The 19,236-nt window shown below is 39.8% G+C and overlaps 1 protein-coding gene across 1 annotated transcript in view; it reads right to left on the reverse strand.

Annotated features, from left to right (window-relative positions):
• The window catches only part of LOC140237975 (pyruvate dehydrogenase (acetyl-transferring) kinase isozyme 2, mitochondrial-like), a 35,240-nt gene extending 16,749 nt beyond the window's left edge, over positions 1–18,491 (reverse strand). Inside the window, exons 1-4 of the mRNA XM_072317904.1 lie at positions 17,910–18,491; positions 4,219–4,363; positions 1,337–1,408; positions 338–401 (exon numbers count right to left, since the gene is read on the reverse strand). Coding sequence (XP_072174005.1) covers positions 338–401; positions 1,337–1,408; positions 4,219–4,363; positions 17,910–18,027 — 399 coding nt within the window. The 5' untranslated portion in view covers positions 18,028–18,491. The remainder of the gene's footprint in view (positions 1–337; positions 402–1,336; positions 1,409–4,218; positions 4,364–17,909) is intronic.
• Between the last annotated feature and the right edge of the window lie 745 nt (positions 18,492–19,236).

The following is a 19,236-nucleotide window of genomic DNA, read 5'->3' on the forward strand; positions in this document are numbered from 1 at the left end:
CTCATTGGACACTCAAAAAACATAACTTGCACATAAACCTTCTAAGGTTGTTTATGTGCCAAGTTCAATTTGTAATTAGTCACACTCTTTTAGAACAATTTGCTCACGATTTTTTCCTCTCGTTTTGATGTGGTTACCATGGTAATGATTGGCCAAACAAATGACAAGAAAGAGAATGTTTTGGATATTAATACCTCTCAGTTGCTAGGTCTATCAAAATATTTTGACTACACGAAGCCTGTAGAAGTACGTTACTCTGTGAAGTTTTCTCATGTTGATATTACAATATTGATGACAACATTTAAAAAAAATAATAAAATGTAAATACTGTACATACCTGTGCCATTGTCTCAACAACATTCATGTGTCGGTTTCGTATTGTTACAAGTTGGTCTGTAAAGCTGGAGAAAATAAACAAGAAATCAATGTGAAAATAACAGATTTCTATCATATTGATTTGTTCACGCGAGATTGTTCAAATAAACCTTTTAGGAAGACACATTTAAAGGACATTGATATATGTGTTTATATTTCAGTCATAACTCAACCAAAGCATGAACTCCATGCATCTTTAAACAATTGATGTACGAGCATGTAGCGTGCTATAACATGTGAATTGTGAAGCAAGAAGTACAATGAAAGGTATAAAGTTCAACACACATGCTATAAATATCTTTATCTGACCAGGCCTTTGGTGTGTACATATATGCGTTCAATATAAATAGATAATTCTCATTGAAAAATTATTTGAACTTGCTTGTCACATGTACAGACAAGCACAGCTGAGAGTATATACATGTAAAATAACACAAGTACAACATGTAAGTAGTATGTTGTTTACGAACACATGTGATGTTGGTTGGTTCTCATGGATAAGACAATTTATTTGTCTATAAGATAAGACAATCTATTGGCTGAAATGCAACAATTCATATCTGGTGCTTTCATTTAAATTACAAACAGTTAAACTGATTATGATTCATGATATCATTATCATTCAAATACCTGGACGTGGATGCATTTAATAACAAACAATCATGCGTTTATTTAACAAGGATGACTGACAGAACTACAGTATGTGAGGCAGTGACTAACAGTTTGGCCATTTTACTCAGAGTTAACCCATTGGCATGGTAACAATTATGTCATAATTGGATGTACATGTTGCATATCATTCAAAGCATTTTAAAGCTACACATATGTACTGATGACGTTCAAATGCACATAGATAACAGAGCTGTATTACAATAAGTTAAACATGCTCACACTATAACCTTTTACCAGATGAAAGCATCCATAACACATGAGCTGCAAATGTTCCCATTTTCCCCATTACCTTGATATTTGTGATTTATCCTCCTCTGATAGATCGGTGTAGTCAAGCAAGTCTGTAAATGTTTGCTGATACCTGTATGAAGATAAACAAATTACATTGCACAAGTTGTTTTAGGGGACAAAAATCATAAAATATTTCTCACCACAATAGGAGAGTAGTTTTACTCCTGGATGAAAACAAGAAATATTCATAATTAAATTATGAATATTTCTTGTTTTCATCCAGGAGTTATGTATTGCAAGAGTGGACATTTTTGCAGTCAGCCTGTTTTTGATGAATTTTGCTTGTTTATATTCCCAGGAATAAAAATGTAAAGAGTGTTACATACAAATGTAGTCAAAATGTAGCAAGCAACAAATTTTGAGCATTTTTATTTTATGGTTAGTTTCATGTTGCATGAAATGCTCAAAAATGTCTACATAGCATTTTTCTTTTTAACTTTTACAGTGTCACAAATTCAAGTTCAAATTGGAAATACTAACAGCCCTTATCTGACAGAAACTTGATGCACAGTTATCACACGGGATACAACTTCGAACGTCCTTCACACCTCTACATTTTCAAATTGCAAGTGTTCTGCACGCCACAAATACAATTAGAAATGAAAGGTTATATCGTATGAGATCACACTGTGATATGTTGCATGCATTGGTACACCCAGTAAGCAGTTCCCCCCCCCCCCCCCTTTTTACCTCCGCCAAGGGAGGAGGTTATGTTTTCGTTACCGTTGGTTTGTGTGTTCGTTAGTTAGTTAGTTAGTTAGTTTGTCCAAGTGCAAAATAACTTAAAAAGTAGTGAATGGATTGGGATGAAACTTGCAGGAAAGGTTGAGAATGACACAAGTAACAAACGATTAGTTTTTGGTAGTGATCCGACAATTTTGGGGGAATTTATGAAGGATTTTTGATATTTTGGCAGGTAGGGTCAATGAACTTGGGAGTTCAGACTGTGCGTATTTGAGGTTTGCATGCGTGCACTAAAGTGCGTGCTCTAGTTTCTGCTAGGGCGAGGCGCGCCGTGCAGCTGCGGGTTTATGACGTAACAAAGGCTTCTATATTGGGAAATCGGGTGACTTTCAGCACACAGTGCTATAAGTACGTATGGGTGGAAATCACTGATATCTCTATGGAAGAAAAAGATCAGTGGTGGAAATGAGCTGTATGCTTGGCGGAGGTCTGTGCTCTCAGAGTGCCTCTCAATTTTAATCTTCAGTAATCTTTTCGTGAAATGAAAAAAAAAAATGTCTATGCCTTAAGTTGTACTAGATAAAAACAATCATGCAACCACTGCATGCAGGTAAAGTTGGCAGAGTATCATGCAAAGTTTCATAGAGGCACTCATTTATTTACACTGTAAATGCTAGCAGTGCCAGTTTGTAACAAGGACAAATATGACAGTTTATTGACATTGTGTCATGAATAATACATTTAACAGTGGTGACACTTGGTCAAAAACAATCAAATGGCCACGTTGTATGCATACATGTACCACAAGAACAGGACATTTCATCTACTTTTGGCCAAGGTCTAGATTTGCTCAGGGATATGTACACTCTAATCACAGATAACAGATAAATGCAGTACAATGGAAGAGAACACTTGAATACAGACTTTAATAAGCCAACAAACTTTGGACTCCCTATCATTCTACTCACAGGGACATACATTGCACACTAGGGTATACACTGTAGTGTTACTGAGTGAAATAAGGCCACCAAACTTTGGTTAAATACGTATCTTTTAGCATGTGATAAAATTGAGGTTCAAGCAGTGTGTCATCAATAAAAGTACTTTGACAATGTCACTGTTTTTATGTCTAGGTCCCTATTTGGGGGGAAAAAATGTGCTGGAAGCATTGTGCTTTTCAGAAGCTTAGTTCTCCTAACATGTGTAAAAAAAGCATGTCATACCGGTACCATTTTTTTGGAGTGACATTTCAGGATCAAATAAACATGTTCAAAATTACAAGCACCTGCTGTAAAATGATTGTACAATATTTGTTCTTCTGATAAGAATTCACAAGGTGTTCTTCACCTACCTTTTTAAAGTCATCAAACAACTCGTACATGGTATTATAAAATAGCCTTCATACTTATGAGACAGGCCGGCAGTGCATGACAAAAGTTATAGAGCACGCAAAATATAATAATTGCAAACGATAACCCACTATCGATGTGACTATCGGTTTTTGCTCCCTCACTTTAAATCATCGAGTACTTGAATCCCGCATCTTATCGACGTGACTGCGCCACAGCCGCGATATGCTTTGCTCGATATTATCATCATTCTCGATTCTCGCTGGCTATGCCAGCAACTTATCTGTGTGAGACTAGACTTTCAGCGGTAGATTTAAACATGGAAGCTGAAAACAGCAGGTTCGCTACCTTTACAGAGACTGATCTATAAATAAACAGCATCTTAGACGATAAGGACACAGAGAAAACAAAGGATGTCATGAAATACGCCCTACGAATTTTGGACTCCTACTGTTCTGAAAAAGGAATCAACGGATATTGAGCAAGTCAACCCAAGATTTGTGCTGCTTTCTCCGTACATTCTATGCGGAAGAGCGCCGTGGAAATGGGCAGCGTATGCACGGTATATAATATGCTAAGCGCTCTTTGATCATGCTACGCTATGAACTTCTACAACGACATTTACAACACACTCTCGGCATTCACATTTGCAGTAATGGTGACTTCAATGATGGTGACTTGCTACACAGGCAGTTATATTCAATTCGGCCTGCAGCCTCATTGAATATAACTGACCTTCGGGGCAAATTCAGAATTTGTCGGTGCTTATATTGTTATAGTGCATTCAGCCTCATGCACTACACAGGAGGTAATAGGGGGTGTGAGGGGACTAAATATTTTAACTCACCATCCTTGCACAGTCCTGACAGACGGCATCTGTAGTAGTTTCTCTGGTAGAAGATTGATTTCCTTCATAATATTAGCTATCCTCACTGGTAGTTCTTGCCGTAGAAATACATATGACTTGGCAGCATCTGAACTTTGACTTTGACCTGTGATGAGGAATAGAAAGAAAAAAAGAATGTGTGAAGTTGATAAAAATTGAGAAAGATCACAGCATTTTGTTTATTATCAATATTGTTCATAAAAATCATGACAGTAAATACCTGTGGACAAATACTCTTAAACGGAGAAATGTACATGCGTATGTCACATTCACATCGAGATCATAGTCAATATTTTCGCGTGTCTTTAATTTCGCGAATAGCACCCGACTCGCGAAATTCACGAAAATAAAAACCTCTCGAAATATTTGGCGTATACAGTAATCTAGCAAGTACAATGTAGCAATGTAATACTGTACATATCGTCGCTGGTCACACGAACCGACGAATCCCTCAGGTTTGCATAAGAATGACAATTCGAGAAAATCGCGTTTGAAGTTAACCCATTTTTGACTTATGGTTGCTACACTTTCTACACTAACTTGTGAAGTTTTTATCAAATTGTATTGTTAACAAATAAGCGGGAAATCGTCAAAGAGCTGCATGCATGTATTTTCGGTCTGCAAAGAACGTTGTCATTTCCCATGTGTGTCCATATGTACATGTACATTGAGCGTTGTCATTGTCAACGCATGTATTACATAGTACGCGCACTGTGCGCGCGGTCAATGAACTGTTGAATCTCAAAAACTACACGCAAGTCAATGCGCACTGATTCGTCGGTTCGGTGACCGCGCGTACTAGTACGCGCGGTCACCGAACCGTCGAATCGCCTGATTGTTTAACACACGCGTCTACGGGGAAAACAAATAATTTTCACAAATGAAATTACATACTTCTACAAAAGTGATAACTACGTAAAAATTACACCGAATTACACACTGAGAATTTCAGAATATGTAGTATGGAATGTCTACTATCGAAATGAGTGAAAATCTCAAAATCGAAAATTTGACCCAAAATCGAGTGATTCGTCGGTTCGTGTGACCGGCGACGATATTTACCATCAGTAATGTAACCAATTTGTTTGAAAAAAGGAGAAACTAGTGTTGTCTTCACACTGTAGATGCAGTTTTTGTCCAATAATATCTTATACGGTACCTGAAATGACAACATGATTCCATCTCTGCAGTGAAAGTATCAGCTCAAAGGCCTACTTTGTATACCAGCAGTTTAATAAATAAAGCTAAATTCATATACGATGTAAGCATGGCATCAAAAGTAAATTAGCCATAATAATTACAACAGCTACACAAATTTGTAGAAAACAACATTTTAGGCAGATTGTGGCATTGTACAGAAGACCTTTTAATAACATTTCTTTCAACTTTGCACACTGCGCATGCATGATTGTGTTGATACAATGTATTCTGAACAGCATCACTCGTCTATATTGCCGTACTGCCCATACTACAGGAAGAAATGTAACTTGTACACAAGCTACAACATGTAAAGCCAGATGAAATGGAAATGGTAACATGCCCCATACAAAGTTGTGGGTTTTAATTGAGGAAGAGTACAATGTATTGCATAAAGTAGCTATCACAATTCTCACAATGTGAAATGATTACTATTTCTACCATGTACACATTAGCTTGTATACCACTTGACAGGGCGTTTACTGCAAGCTTGACTGGTGTACAACTGTATTGCATAATTCAGAGGCCAGGAAATACAAAAATTGTTATCTTGAAGAACTATTCAAGGACAGTAAGTCAATAACCCTAAGCAGCAGATACTCTGTACCAACCATCCACCAATAATTTTTCAGTGTACTGGTAGAATCCTGTACACACTTTTACCTGCACATCCATAGATTGGTCATATAAATTACACTATGTACAATGCAAGTGATACTGTGACAGCCACTGGCACTGTATTGACAGGTATCCAACATACTTGGAGTTGGGGGGGGGGGGGGGCTTGGGTGTCTGTAAATTGGTCCAAATCCAGGAAACTGAACTATTCTCTTTAGAAAGGGGTTGAATTGGAACACTTTGAAAGGCAACTGTTACCAATTTACTAAAACTGTCACAGCCTGTCCACGTGAGTACTGATTACCAGTAGATACAACAGTGGTTCACTACACTAAATCATTTGTGTGTGTGTGTGTGTGTGTGTGTGTGTGTGTGTGAGTGTGCATGTGTGTGTGTGTGTGTGTGTGTGTGTGTTGGGGGGGGGGGAGCATATTTCCATCACACAATAGAAGCACTCTGTGGCTTACTTCCTGTTACCTGCCTCTCCAACACAAAATAAGTTGGGTCTGTTTTGAAAATCAGTTTGGCATGAACTGCACAGCCAAATCATTCACTGTCACCACAAGTACATGTACGTTAATACAAAGTGTGTGTTTACCAGTATAGCAAATCTGTGTAGGCCTACAGTACATGTACATGTAGATGTATACGGAATTGTGTTATCCAGTCTGTATTATGTAGTAGATACTGGAACACTACTACAATACTCGCAACAGGGAATTGTGTTACCCAGTCTGTATTATGTAGATGGTGGAACACTGCTACCACATGTATATCTTTATGTGCCACGTTCGCACGCCCGACTCAGTCGACGGTGTGCCAACTTCGCACAAACCTGCCCAAACCAATTGATAAATCGCAAAATGCCACAGTACAACAAATGCATTTCTTGTGACTCCATTCCTCTCATATTTAGCTTGCATTTTATGTGGTGACTGACTAGCAATCGGTGTTCCCTACTGGATTTGCGTGTAAATTCAAAGTTTCTGCCACTGTTACAGGGATGCCAAGTTCAAAAAAGTTTTATGAGTGAGATTTTCATGACTCGGCATCTTGGCGAGCGAATGCGCGCGCGAGCGAGGATGTGGGAGGGTTTTTTTCCCCCTGTGGCCTCCCACGGTAGGGAGCTTTTTCAATTTTTCGCTCTTAATGATGCGACCAGGTGCATACTTAAGTGACTATTTTCTACTTATTTTGAAAGACAAAAGGAAAATATACCTTCAATTGCAACTATCATCTTAATCTTTTGAGCTATGCTCATTATTATAGGCCCAAGTTGCAGACTTCGCCCGATGCGTGAGAAAAATGGGTGCCATGCGTGAGATCGTGAGACGGCCCCTAAATGCTTGAGTCTCACGCAGAATGCGTGAGACTTGGTAGCTCTGCTGTTATTGTGTTTTTTATATCTTTTTTTTCCCTATTGTCTAACACCAGCCCCTAGGGAATATCATTTTTGTCATTTCAGGTTCAGTGCTGGTGTAAGCATTCTCTTGCCGTGCGAGACCTACGATGTACATTCACTTCTATAATAGATGCACGTTTTACGTGCAAAGTCTACTTTGTATGCTGATGCAATGTTCGCCTACATAATGTACACGAACACTCCAGACATGGCTATACAGATACAAATTATGTACAAATCCGAGCCTGGAAGCAAAGTTAAGATAATTGTGTTTTAAAGAAAGGATGAAATTTGGGGCATTTTAATGAGTTTTCTCGTACCTGTACATGTATGTGTCTAAAACTAAGCAGTCATGGCCACATCTTTTGATATTTGACTTCGACTACGTGTATGCGCCATCACTTTATTCGTCGCACAATTCCCACGGACTTCGTGGTACAAGTACCAAATGCTAGCACCCAGTGTTGGGATCAATAATTTGATTGGTATTGCTTCATCAATCTGACCATCGGTGTTAGAGCTAGATATAAGGCTGTTATTTGGGGGCTAGCACTAGCACTACAAACGTCACTGAACTTGAAATCACCCAGTGTAGATCTCATTTCATTACTGAGGTTCTCAAAAAATCTTTGTATACCACTTGCCAGTTGCCACATTGTCTCAGAAGTCCAAATTTGTGAATACAGCTCTGTATCATCATCACAAAATACAGTGTACATTGTATACATGTGGTATACGGTATACAGAATTTAAAAGTGCAGGAGTATGGTACAGTAGTTAAGGACCAGTCTGGGACACAATAATATTACCATGGTAATAAAGTAATCCGAGAGTACTCAGAATTATTCAATGGAATATTCAGATACAGCGTACCCAATGTCTAAATGTTGTTGCCATTTCAAAAGCCTGCAGAGGTTTTGCACTGTGCCTAATAGCCCTACATGGATCACATACAGTATGAAGGGCAAAACTAGCCAAAGTATTGCCAGAGTAGGGATAGCACAGGATTTCATGTTTCAGGCTGTGATGATATACTTACAAACCTATAGCATAATATGTGGTACAAATTTTGTTGTGTTATAATTTCTGGGAATTTCTCAAGTAGACTGATATTCCCCAATATCAAGAACTTGCAAAAAACACCGTTTGTACTGCCTCCCTGTGCATGTACAGTGTACTATAAATCCATGTACAGTGAATCAAGTCCAAGGTTGGAAATCACATTTTTTTTTTTGAGAAGGGATAATGCTTATTTCTCATTTCATCACAGTTGCTCCTTGATTTACAAATCCAATCACTCGAGAAATTGTTGTACTAGTCCCAGTTCATGAAAAGCATTCCAAATCCACAGCAACATTTTGCATATCGGTACTCTTGGCAACACAAGGTACATTGTATTATCCATTCTATTACATGTACATTGTACATCGAACATGACATGTACTGTACAAGTGGTTATTTTCGCAGGGTTTAATTTTCGCAAATTTTGCGAATCACAGTTGGATCGTGAATTTAACAACACGTGAAAATGTCGCCATACACTAGAGTAACAATGCATGCAAGATAGCATTGGTGTCAATTTGCGAAAACAACATCTCGCGAAAATGTCTGTGACCTTCTAATTCGCAAAAATATCTGTACGCGAAAATAACAGCTTATACAGTATATTGAAGCATTAATTACAAATTATGGATTCCTTCCACTTTTATACTCAATTTATGAAGCAACTTTTAGTCTTACATCAGCAGTACTCACCACAATTATCAGAGGCTCAGTTAGACAGTTTTAGCTCATAGAACATACACTGTATGTACATAACCAGTGTTTAACAAGTTATCTCCTCCACATTATGCAGCTGAATTGAAACAATGGAAATACATACTGTAATGTCATTTTTAATCTTCTGTGCTGAAATTTCCCCAGGTGGTATGAAAAATACACTTGTGATAGTGTTCACTGTTGTATGATTTGTTTTTGTTGTTGTGTTTTTGTAAAATACGCAACATAATTGTTATAAAAAACAACAACAAAACAAATCAGTTTTCTAACACTTGCAGAGCTGGGTTTCTGATTTTTCTATTGGAAGTACTGCTAAACTGTTCAGTTTGTATCACAATAAAGATGTATTTTCCATGAAAACTGTAAAAAAAGAAAAAAAAAAAGAAGAACTTTCCGCGATATTCAGCTTTGAAATAAGAAAGCTGCAACATAAAATACATGTACATACCTGTACATGTTTGTATGTACCTTGCATGTCACAGTTTGCTGGGGTATGTACTAATAGACAAGGGTATTATACACTGAGTTGGAACTTTGAATGACTAAAAACCAACAGGGTGATCTCTTCTACCAATAAACAGAAGTTCTGAGTCCCAGAAGAAACTTCCAAATCTAAAGACAGCTTGCGTGGCATTTTAATATCAGGGTAATACTTCTGCCTTTGAATGTCCAGCACATAATCTTTAATACTAGTGAACACTACACTGTAGTTAAGTGAAAACTGTTCATATCAAGGAGTTAACTGTCCATTGCCACAGTGAAGTGAACCATGCCATGACTACCAGGCAGTGCAAGTCTGGCTTCAGTCACGGTTGTTCTCCCACTCCTCCCATATCGTGGGATAATCACTGGTATGCTACAGATGATATCCATGCCCATGACTCTTTGCATGAAGTGTATAATGCAGAGCCTGTTAAATAACAAACAGATCTGAGGTCCCTACAAACAGGGATTCAACATGTACAGGGCATATGATGTACAACTTTAAGATTCTTTCTCTCAGTGTGTTGTCAGTGCTCATTGGTCATACCATGGAGCTACTACTGTTTACACAGTAGCTCCATGGTCATACCATTCACACAACTCTCTCATGTGTGGATACAGCTCTCAAATCTGCCCAGTTTGTTTATCATTTGGCAGCCACCCATAAAACTGAGGGGGCTTGGCATCCAGAATGGCTTTTGATTGGCTACTGGGAGTGGGTGTTGCCACAATCTGTATGATGGAAGGCTTCAGTGCAGATAGACAACTGTACTGGTACTACTGGTATGTCTGGTACTTGTACATGTGCACGTACACCACTGCTAAAGATGGTATTTACAGTATTACATTGAGTGCTAAGGGCATTGTAGATGCGTCAACATACCAATCTCACATAGTATTAGTGGATTGTTGGCAATGAATCATCCCATAGGGAAAATCAAGTGTAGCACTGCATGTGTAGCTTCCCATTATGAGAATGATGTTTTTCTTTTAAAAGGGAATTTTACCGGTTTTTAATTTTTTTATATGTTGTTCTTTTAATTCTAAAAGACCCAGCGGTGCAAACAGAATCAAAATTTCATAACGATTAAGTCCGTAATTTAATGTTAAAAATTGAACTTTTTAGGTGAGTATTATGCTAATGAGCTGATGAGCCCGGATGTTATGATGTCACAGGTGCTCTCACTATTTCTGATTACAAGTGCTTGCATACACGTGCGTTAATTCGTATCGAGTAGCAGACGACGCTTAGGCCTAATTTAGCTAGCAGGCGGCGCTTATGTACTGTTCTATCCATGATGTAGATATCTCAAATTTCACTAAACCAAATCGCACCAAAATTACAGGATATACTTCATAGCATATTTCAAAGTATTCTCTTATATTTGAACGAAATCAGTAATCGAGAAGTATCAATATTGACGCCGACTTTCAAGTCGTCACTCAAAAAAAAATCACTCTTCGCGAGAGATCTTGGCGAATGCAAGATGCACAATCTAGAACTGAAGTTAGCCGACTAGTACTGTGCGAACGGGGAATTTACGCGAGAACTAAACTCAGAAGTGTAATGATTTTTGCGACTTGTGTGATATACACTGTAGGAACTACATTTTCATTCAACTTACCACAAATAATTTGTAAATTTATTTATTGCCCCCGATTACTTGAAAGATTTGTCTCATGATATTAAATGGCTAACTTCAGTCTGTGCGTGCGCAGCAGATAGACACTCTAGGTAGGGCCTGGCCGCAATCACTCATGTTAGTCGTAGAGCAGATTATTTTTAGTGACGCCGACAGGAAAGTCGACATCTACACTTACGCATCCCGACATGTGATTTGTTTCCAATTAATGTGAGCTGTTGGATATGAATCATAAAGTACTTCCTGTGAGTTTGGTGCCATTTGGCAAGGTGAATTTTGAGATATCTACATGGATACGGAAGTACGCTAGCGCTATACCTACACCAGCGCTGGGATCGCGAAGCGGCGACACTGTGTTAGAATCTACGTGGTCAGGCCATTCTTCCGAGATATGGGTCCTAACGTAGGCCTACTGAAACAAACTGTTAGATCTGACATTAGTCCTTGGTGTAAAGAACACCACTATGAGATTTACTCGACTACAAAACATCGGAAATCCATAAAGCAGATACCTTACCTGAAAAATTCAGCACAGGAACAACAGTGCCTGCAGGACAAGGGTCCAGATCTAGATCTGGGGTCTGGACTTTCGTCTGGACTTTCTTCAAGTTCTGGCAGCAGGGTATGTAACGTTACGCTGTGCCTTAGCGCTGTGCACATAGGGCCTACAGCTGCAATGTCGACGGTGAGTGAGTGTAGGGCCTAACAGTTACTCATCAAAACTTGGACTGCCACGTAGAACCTACTCCTTGACTGCTCAGTAGTCCTAGTCCTAGTTCTAGTATTTCAGAGTCTATGTGTACTGGGTACCGTTTTCATCTCACTAAGCGTAAATCGTGCGTGCCGTTGAAGAGAGTCTATCTACATTTGGATTTTCGAGATTCACTCAGCCTTCATCTACGTTAGATAGTTTGAACTGGCGAACCATCGCTCGATCATGATCATCAATGCGTAACGTTACTTACACACGGTCTTCTATGGGCAGCACGTTCGGATAACGATGCCAATTTCATTTTGCATATCTGGAATTTCCCCACAAGTTTTATCTAAATAAAAAGCTGTTGAAGAGCTTGCTTTTAAAGATTAATAGATATTGTTTAACATATTTATTATAGCTCCATATTGCAATTGTACTAAATAACAGCTTTTGGAGTGCTTCGTGTGAGATTTCATCAGTAAATTGGCATTATGTAGTTCGTCTTGCTAATGTCGGAGTTGTGCACAAAGAGCACCTGTGACGTAGGCCAAATTGCGTGGATCGTTCCATGGCTTGCTCGTTTTCATTTTTTTTTAAAAATCATTACAGGCTTATCCTGGGTTTTACAATCCTCTCTTTCCAGTAGTAGGCATCAAAAAATGTAGATTAGAATTATCAGACAATTAGAAAATGTCAGTACAGTTTTCTTTTAAAGGTGTGACATTGCTGAATGTAAAGCTAAGAGGTACAATGTAGGTACCACCTATTGTATGATTAAAATGATGAGCTATGAATTGGAGTATGCAACGAGTACGAATGTCCGTTCAATACTCAAAGTAAAGGCAATTTGTTGGCTTAGTGTCATGCTGTTTGATGATGCTCATAAATGTTTCAGTGACACACACTACAGTGTGTGTAGGGTCTACTGCGTATTATTATATTAATGACATTCTTTCATTGATTTATTTTTTATTTTTTTATAGCAACTGATTAACAAATTGCCCTACACTGGCATAAATAAAAATTGAGTTATTCAGTGTTTAGCAGTAGCCACAATAAAAAATAAAAAAAATCATTGGGATACATACTGTACAAGGGCTGGATTTGTACAACGAAAAAATTTTGTTTAAACTCGGCCTAGAATCTACTATTTTGTGGTAGCGGGCAAACTTGGCCACTACATGACTGAGGAGCCACTCCTGTCACTCCCGAGTATACTCTGGAGTGATGAGCCTCATCTTCAACGGGTTAATACTGCATTGCCAAACCGTCTAACATTACAGTTATGGATTGTTGAGAAAAATAGTGATATCTAGTCTTATATCATGTATTTACACAGGTGTCTGACTGCCCCCTTCCTACCTTCAGACCACTGCGCGCCCTATCTCACAACACGCAACTCCCATAAGACGCCGATTTTGGCATGCGATTTTGAGACAGATTTTGCTTTTATTGTATTTTCCACAGTCAATGCCAATATCAAATCCCAGCAAATTTGGAATCACTATCATACATATGAAAGAAATTTGTCTTTATATTGTATTAGAGCGCTGTTAAATGAATCCGACAATAAATTGGTGTAAATGTCGTTAGAATAATCACTCTTAACTCCATATCTCAGCGTCTGCTTTATAAATGGTACCTGCTTTAACCAGCGTGTAGTGTGTGAGTAGTTATAGGAAATGCTCAATCTGATGGTGCGGTTGGTTTTTTGCTTCCTCCACGTCTTTGACTAGATTTTGCCTTTACACCCTTGCAATAATTTTTTGGCTGCAGCAACACTGTTTTAAGCATGGCTTCGTATGCAAGAATCCATGGTAACTTTCGCATATATTGGGGCTCATGCATTATATCAACACACAACCCAGCTGCATGGCGTTCGCGGCGTGAAGGTGGATTGCGTGTGCATGCTGTGTGTACTGTATGTTGGACGTGTGTGTGTACATAATACAACATTCGGCCGCACCTGTTGCCATGATGCTGGCAGAGGGCTAGCAAAAGAGCTTTTTCCCAGTAAGTACTAGAATGCGGAGTATGAATACACCCTGTACTATTGTTTTGTGAGTGCACGGGGAGCACTGGAAGACGACGAGGCGGTAGACTCACCCCTCATGCTAACACGCTAGCAACTGAGCAACTGAGGAACTACCTATGGATACCTAGATGGAAGATTCTGAATGCAGGCTGAGCCTCTATAATGTATTCAGATCCAGGTTTGGTCCTTGAGATGAGCTGGGTCATGGCCAGGTGGAGTAGCATCAAACTTAAATTTTATGGGTTCATTGTCCCAAATTTGTCCAAACCAACTTCAAAACTGAAGACACTGGGTGCATCTATTAAATTTCTTGGTAAACTATTCCATGGTTTCTTGATACGCATGTAAAATGAGTTTCTTCTTGTAGTGGTATGTACTTGTACTCGCGTAAAAGTTCAAATATGCACTGTGAAAATGTTACTTCACTACGCATTTAAAGTCTGCCATTACTAAGTGGGTAATGGCAGCCCCCATGAAATCTCAGACACCATTGTATAGTTTGCCCTCTAATGTTGGAGAGGAAAAAATCTCTTTGAGGCTAGCTGACAAGTTTCAGTGCAGCATGCATGCTTTCGCGCTACTGCTAGCTCGCGATGATAGGGTTGCATGGGTCTGCAATGTAAACAACTGCGCCGTGTGGTGGGTAGTGAGCACGTACACCATGTACACACGCACACAGCACAATTCATGTGGTGCGACAACATTGTGGAGGAGTGGTTTCTGCACTTGTCACATGTTTTTTTCTAACCGCTGTACACTACCCGATTGCTAGATCGCTGGAGATCCACACACGAATGCAACTTTCCCATGTGATGATTTGGACTTTCGTGCATGCTCGTCAAAAAAAGGGATAGAACTTGCTGCTGTGATACAAAAATTAAATTTTTCGAGATTTAACATTTTGCCATGAAATTTGAAAATTGTCTTAATGTCAATAATGATGTAGCATGTATATCTAGATAATTCTCTTTCATATGAAATAGTTCATAAGTTGTTTTTCACAGAATTTAAAAAGTTAGGTCAACAAAAAAGCTTCCGCTCCAGAAACCCTAATTTTAGGCTTTAATACAGTGCACTCCCGTTATAACGAACACGGTTATAACGAAATTCCGGTTACAACGAAGTAAAAATTTGGGCTGCAATGTCATCCACTCTATGTATTTATATCGTTTATTTGTTCGGTTATAACGAAATTCCGATATAACGAAAGAAAACTGCCGGTCCTGAGGACTTCGTTATAACGGGAGTCTACTGTATAATGTTTTCTATAGGGCCTATCCTCGCGCCTAGGCTAGTTGTAAGGCTAGGCCCAATTCCATTTTTTTTTTCAATGGTTATTAATTATGGCACTGGTAGATCTAGGATGTTTTGTGATACAACTGGCCTAGTACAGTAGTAGAATATAATTTAGGATCTAGTACTAGTTTTATTAAATGTTACACAAATTAATAGACATGTAACAAATGTGATTTTTAACTCAAACATTTCATAAATCACTGCTGCCAATGGTACATTGGTTAATGGTGGACGTCTAGATTTCCAACAGGGAAAGACTTCCTTTTGAGACAGCCACTCCAATCACACTAATGTTAGTACTATCAAATCAGTGCAAATCTATACAACTCTACCTACATTGTAGCCTAACCTTGCTTGCGATACGCACGGATGCACGCACTCACTTTTGGGTGGCTGTCTCAAAAGGAACCCTTGCCCTAAACAGTAACGGTTATCAGTATCACCTAGAGCTTTTGGTAGACTCTATGAAACTGTATAACTTTAATGCCCACAACCAGGTATGTTAACCAGGGGCCCATTGCATAAAAGTTATCATATTCCACATACTAAGAATCTTGCTATTAGGATTGGTCAAGAGCTGATCACGTGATAAAGCGTAGTTTTGCCCATCACATCAACTGAGCTGAGAAGAACTAGGTCACTTGATAGTACACAGTGCAACGCACTTTCACTTCAGTGCCGCACGGTGCATTCAGTGCTGTCATTACGATTCGGTGAAAATATTCATTCGAAATTTTGTCCTTGATTAAAACCATTAATGAACAGTGAATTATCGCGTTTTCCCACACCATCCTCATCTACATTCAAAGCCAATCCATTTTTATGTGCTTTGCGCGCAGAGAAGTGCATACTAAGTGTTCAGTGCGCGAATTATACGCGGTCGGTTTAAAAGAAGGTGGTCGATATGTAGTAGGGCTACTATAATGAGTATTGCCTCTATCTACAATCTACTACTCCGTTGTCTCATAGTAATAACAGTATTATAGTAAATTTATTAAATTTAAAGCTAACAATAGTAACATAAACAGGAAGGGCTGTGCATTAGCCCCGGAGATCGCACCTTGCGGCGCCACACAACGTGTGGCGGCTGCTGTCGCATATTATACCCCTTTCCCGCTGCCCGTCTCGGTGAACCACCGAGAGGTTCCCCGGTGAATTCACCGGGGAACCTCTCGGTGAAAGTTTCAGTGCCGTCGTTTCACACTGCTCTCGGTGAAACTTTCCCCTAGACGGGTTTTCTGCTCGCAACGTGGGTGATCTTATGTACTTGAGTTTGTTGTGCATCTGCGATTTGGTTTTTTCGATCCCATGTTCAGCAAGTTTTCGGAGGAGGGACTCGTACGCGGGGCCAGCGTCAGCCGACGTCCTGCTCAGTTCTTCGTTCACTGCTGCCTCGCTACGTAATTGAAGTTACAATCTCTCTTCGTCTTTGGTCCACGTTCCAGCCATTTGCAAAATTCCCTCAAATTTCAGCAGTACAAAACGTCAACAGATTTCTCCTGCACACTGTAAACCCAGCACTTGACGAGAAAAGCACAAAATACGAAAAAATCAAGCAAGAGGCGGACTGTATCACTATCAGACTTTACTGGAAGAGTTAAGAGCTAGACACTAGAGGAAGACGAAGAAGGGGAAGCATCAAAGCGATCAAGTACATTGTAAACCTATATCAGCTTTGTATACAGCGCGTGCTAATTAAACAATACAATGCACAGCACGATGGAAAACAATGCTGTCGCTCTGTGAACGCCACATTGCACATGAAACGACATACTATGTAGTGTCGTGTGTATGTTTACAAACACGAATTACTAGTACCCTGTACGTGTGGATTTGGGAGGTCGAGTGCATGCTAGCTAGCTGAAAACGTGTGCATGACCAGAAACAAGACATGACCTTTGACATAATCTGCATATTTTCCCCGGTGTTTCACCGAGACAACCTTTCACGCTGGGCGCTCTCGGTGAACCACCGGGTGATTTCCCGTTGAACTATCGGTGTTTACCTAGGACGCTTCTCGGGTAAAAATTGCCCAAAATTTCATCGGTGTTTCACCTAGGCTTCCCCTAGGTTTCAACCGAGTGACCTTTCACACTGCGGGGTTCCCCGGGTGCCCCCAGGTGCCCCCGGGGAAGATTTTCTTCAGCGGGAAAGGGGTATTAGGCTGTGTGAGTGTGGATGTGTTGTATTAAACGAGCGTTAGTGTGGATAGGATCGATAGACCGGCAGAGCTTCTAATTCTAACTACGCTCGTTAGGTTGCCTATATCCATTTAGGAAAGACTTCCTTTTGAGACAGCCACCCCAATCACACTCGTACTAAATCAGTGCAGATCTAACTTATTATTACAACTCTACATCGCCTAACCTTGCTTGCGATGTATACGCACGGATGCACACACTCACTTTCCATGGGTGGCTGTCTCAAAAGGAACTCTTTTAACTGTTAAATTTAATTTTTAGAGCTAACGTTACAAAATATTTCTAGATGAGCAATACTCACCAAAGTCAATAAACTGTTTAATGGAGAGTGGAGACGGAGAAAACTTTGAATAGTACTCCATCTGTGCCTGCATACTACTTTTCGCCAAGGCGAAAAGGCGAACGGTTGCTCGTACCATACCGGCAGTCTTTGCTTGTCCTGATCCGTGACCACGGGCCCAAAACCAGCAAGAGATGCGTAGATGCGACTGTGCTCGTGGAATAGGCACCCTCAATAAGATAGGTGTGTGTGTGTGTGTGTGTGCTGTAGTGGTTCAAAATGAAGACAGTTTCACCAAAGCCATTTGGTCATTTGCATCAAACAACGTCTATCAGCAGCGGTGTGGCGTCAGAGATCAATGTAGGCCTAAAGGTCCACTTGAATAGCATCCATAAAACACGACTTCAGTCCAGAAGTCTCGTGATCAAGACAGGGTTGTTTTGGCGACTTAGCTACGTGATGAGGAGCTCGAGTTTGTCCAGAGCAGCCGCCATAGGTAGGTGTCAACGCAAACAATAACGGGCAACGGGGGGCCGCCGGCCGATTCGGGGCGGGTGGCGAGACGACAGCTTACGTTAGGGTACGGTGTGTACAGCGCTGACGGATCTCCGCTCTGTCAATGACGATCAACGAGCCGTCTAACACGTACGTAAGGCAAGGCCTACGTGGAATATCACACACCACGTCAGTAACATGCCGGTTGCAATCGTCACTGGAAAAGAGCGCGCGTTCGCAAAGCTGAATTTGTCCGTTTTGGGACGTAGCCAATTTTAAGCCGAAATAATTGTCTTTATAGAGATACCAATTTTTATTTTAAATGCAGTAATATAACATTAAAAAGTAATTATAATCATAAAACAATATATAGCCCTGTATATTCAAATCTTTAAAAAAAAAAAATTTATCACAAAAAGATATCCAAATATCAGTCATCGTGACAGGTATCTACTGACGTCACGGAATTTTCCCATGGTCAGCTGTGCAACAGTGGAATTTTTTAAAGTTCATTACAATGTATTGTGTCAGTTTTCGAGTGCGTTCTCTTGCAAGCTGTGTGCGTGCGTGCGACAGCAACAAACAGCAGAAAGAAGGAAAGGATTGTGGGGTGGGAGTGACAGGGGTGGGGCAAACGTTGTTATGTGGTGGGCAAATAAGATAGCATTATTATGACTGTACTGTACTTGTAACAAAGAGATTTTTCCCAGGTGGGGAGGAGAAAAATCTCTTTGACTTGTAATCATAATTATGTCACCCTAGTTAAATAACACTATAAAGCCCAAGGGGGAGGGGCACAATTGTGCCCCCTACTAGATTTTCATTTGGCACTCCTTCGCCCTTAATCAAATTT

Source organism: Diadema setosum, chromosome 14, assembly GCF_964275005.1.
Source record: "Diadema setosum chromosome 14, eeDiaSeto1, whole genome shotgun sequence".
Classification (NCBI taxonomy): Eukaryota; Metazoa; Echinodermata; class Echinoidea; order Diadematoida; family Diadematidae; genus Diadema; species Diadema setosum.